We start from the raw sequence: 1,201 nt of genomic DNA, 5'->3' as shown, positions 1-1,201 counted from the left end.
GAGAGAGAGAGTGAAATCACCCATCCAGAGATGAGCCTTCGTGTGGTTAGCTGACAGCGGTTACACACAAGTTAGGATCAACTAAATGGGCTTTAAACTTTTTTCAAAGGAAGAAAAAATATTCCTATATATTTAGTTGTAGACATCACGGGTTGTCAGTTTAATCAAATTCTAATATTTTTGCACATTTATCTGTCACTTGGTATAAATTAGCCAGACTAAGCATACCAAAATGGACAGCTGCATGACACCCTAAAACACCACAAACAAAACCATGTAAACTACCAGAAAATATAACTGATGTTACAATAAAAACTAAAAAGCAAGTTATATAAATGAATTTCAATTGATTTGAAAAGCATTTTTGTTGTGGTCAACAGATAATCTGATGTAAAATCTGGGTTATCAGAACATTGAAAAAATTTGAGGAAATTGTGTTAAAAGAAAAAAATAATTATATAACAGTGATATATTTGTCAGTAGTGTAACAAGTTGTATTTAAAGTAACATAGGGTAAAAAAGCAAATGTTATGCAAGTGAGGATTTACAGTTACATGTTTCATAATAACTGCACCTTATTTATCCCTCAACAGCGGTGCTTTTGAGCCCGGCTTGACACTAGATACGCCTGACACACACAGAGCCTACTGTATGTGATTGGGAACAGGTTCTACCTGCACATAATGCAGGGATTTTGTCTTGTAATCCAAAGGATCAAAAGTTAATCGTGTTTGTCATAGAGAAAATCTGTAAATCTGTATTGTAAGTGTGCTTATATCATCTCTATGACGTGAATGGTGTACACAGTTCCAAAAATATACAAACACATCCATAAACCGGTCCTAATTTACTCACCCTCATTCCAAAACCATGCTGTTTTTCTGTGGAACACAAAAGGGGATTTTTTTCTATGCTGGATCATTGAGTCAAAGAATGGGAAGAGATTCATGACTCAATCATTCAGCCTCAGAAGTTCAGAAGATAACATCTGTACTGTGTTCCCCAGAAAAATGTAAGTCATACAGGTTTGGAGTAAATAATGACAAAACCATTTCTATCCAGTGAGCAACAACGTTGTGAGAAATGACCAATTGCATGTGTGGATTCCTCAACAGGTCTTCTGGGAATGGTGGCTCACATGATGTACACGCAAGTGTTCCAGATCACAGTCAGTTTGGGACCAGAGGACTGGAGGCCTCAC

The 1,201-nt window shown here is 36.5% G+C and overlaps 1 protein-coding gene across 1 annotated transcript in view; it reads left to right on the top strand.

The window, feature by feature from the left end:
- The window catches only part of LOC107568433 (germ cell-specific gene 1-like protein), a 21,049-nt gene that overhangs the window by 16,207 nt on the left and 3,641 nt on the right, over window positions 1-1,201 (top strand). The window contains exon 4 of the mRNA XM_016254407.1: window positions 1,116-1,196. Within this exon, the coding sequence (XP_016109893.1) occupies window positions 1,116-1,196 (81 nt within the window). The remainder of the gene's footprint in view (window positions 1-1,115; window positions 1,197-1,201) is intronic.

The sequence above is a fragment of the Sinocyclocheilus grahami genome, unplaced genomic scaffold (genome assembly GCF_001515645.1).
Source record: "Sinocyclocheilus grahami isolate Dianchi unplaced genomic scaffold, SAMN03320097.WGS_v1.1 scaffold27.1, whole genome shotgun sequence".
NCBI classification, from domain to species: Eukaryota; Metazoa; Chordata; class Actinopteri; order Cypriniformes; family Cyprinidae; genus Sinocyclocheilus; species Sinocyclocheilus grahami.
The sequence above is the reverse complement of the archived record's forward strand: the minus strand, read 5'-3'. Positions and strand labels throughout refer to the sequence as shown.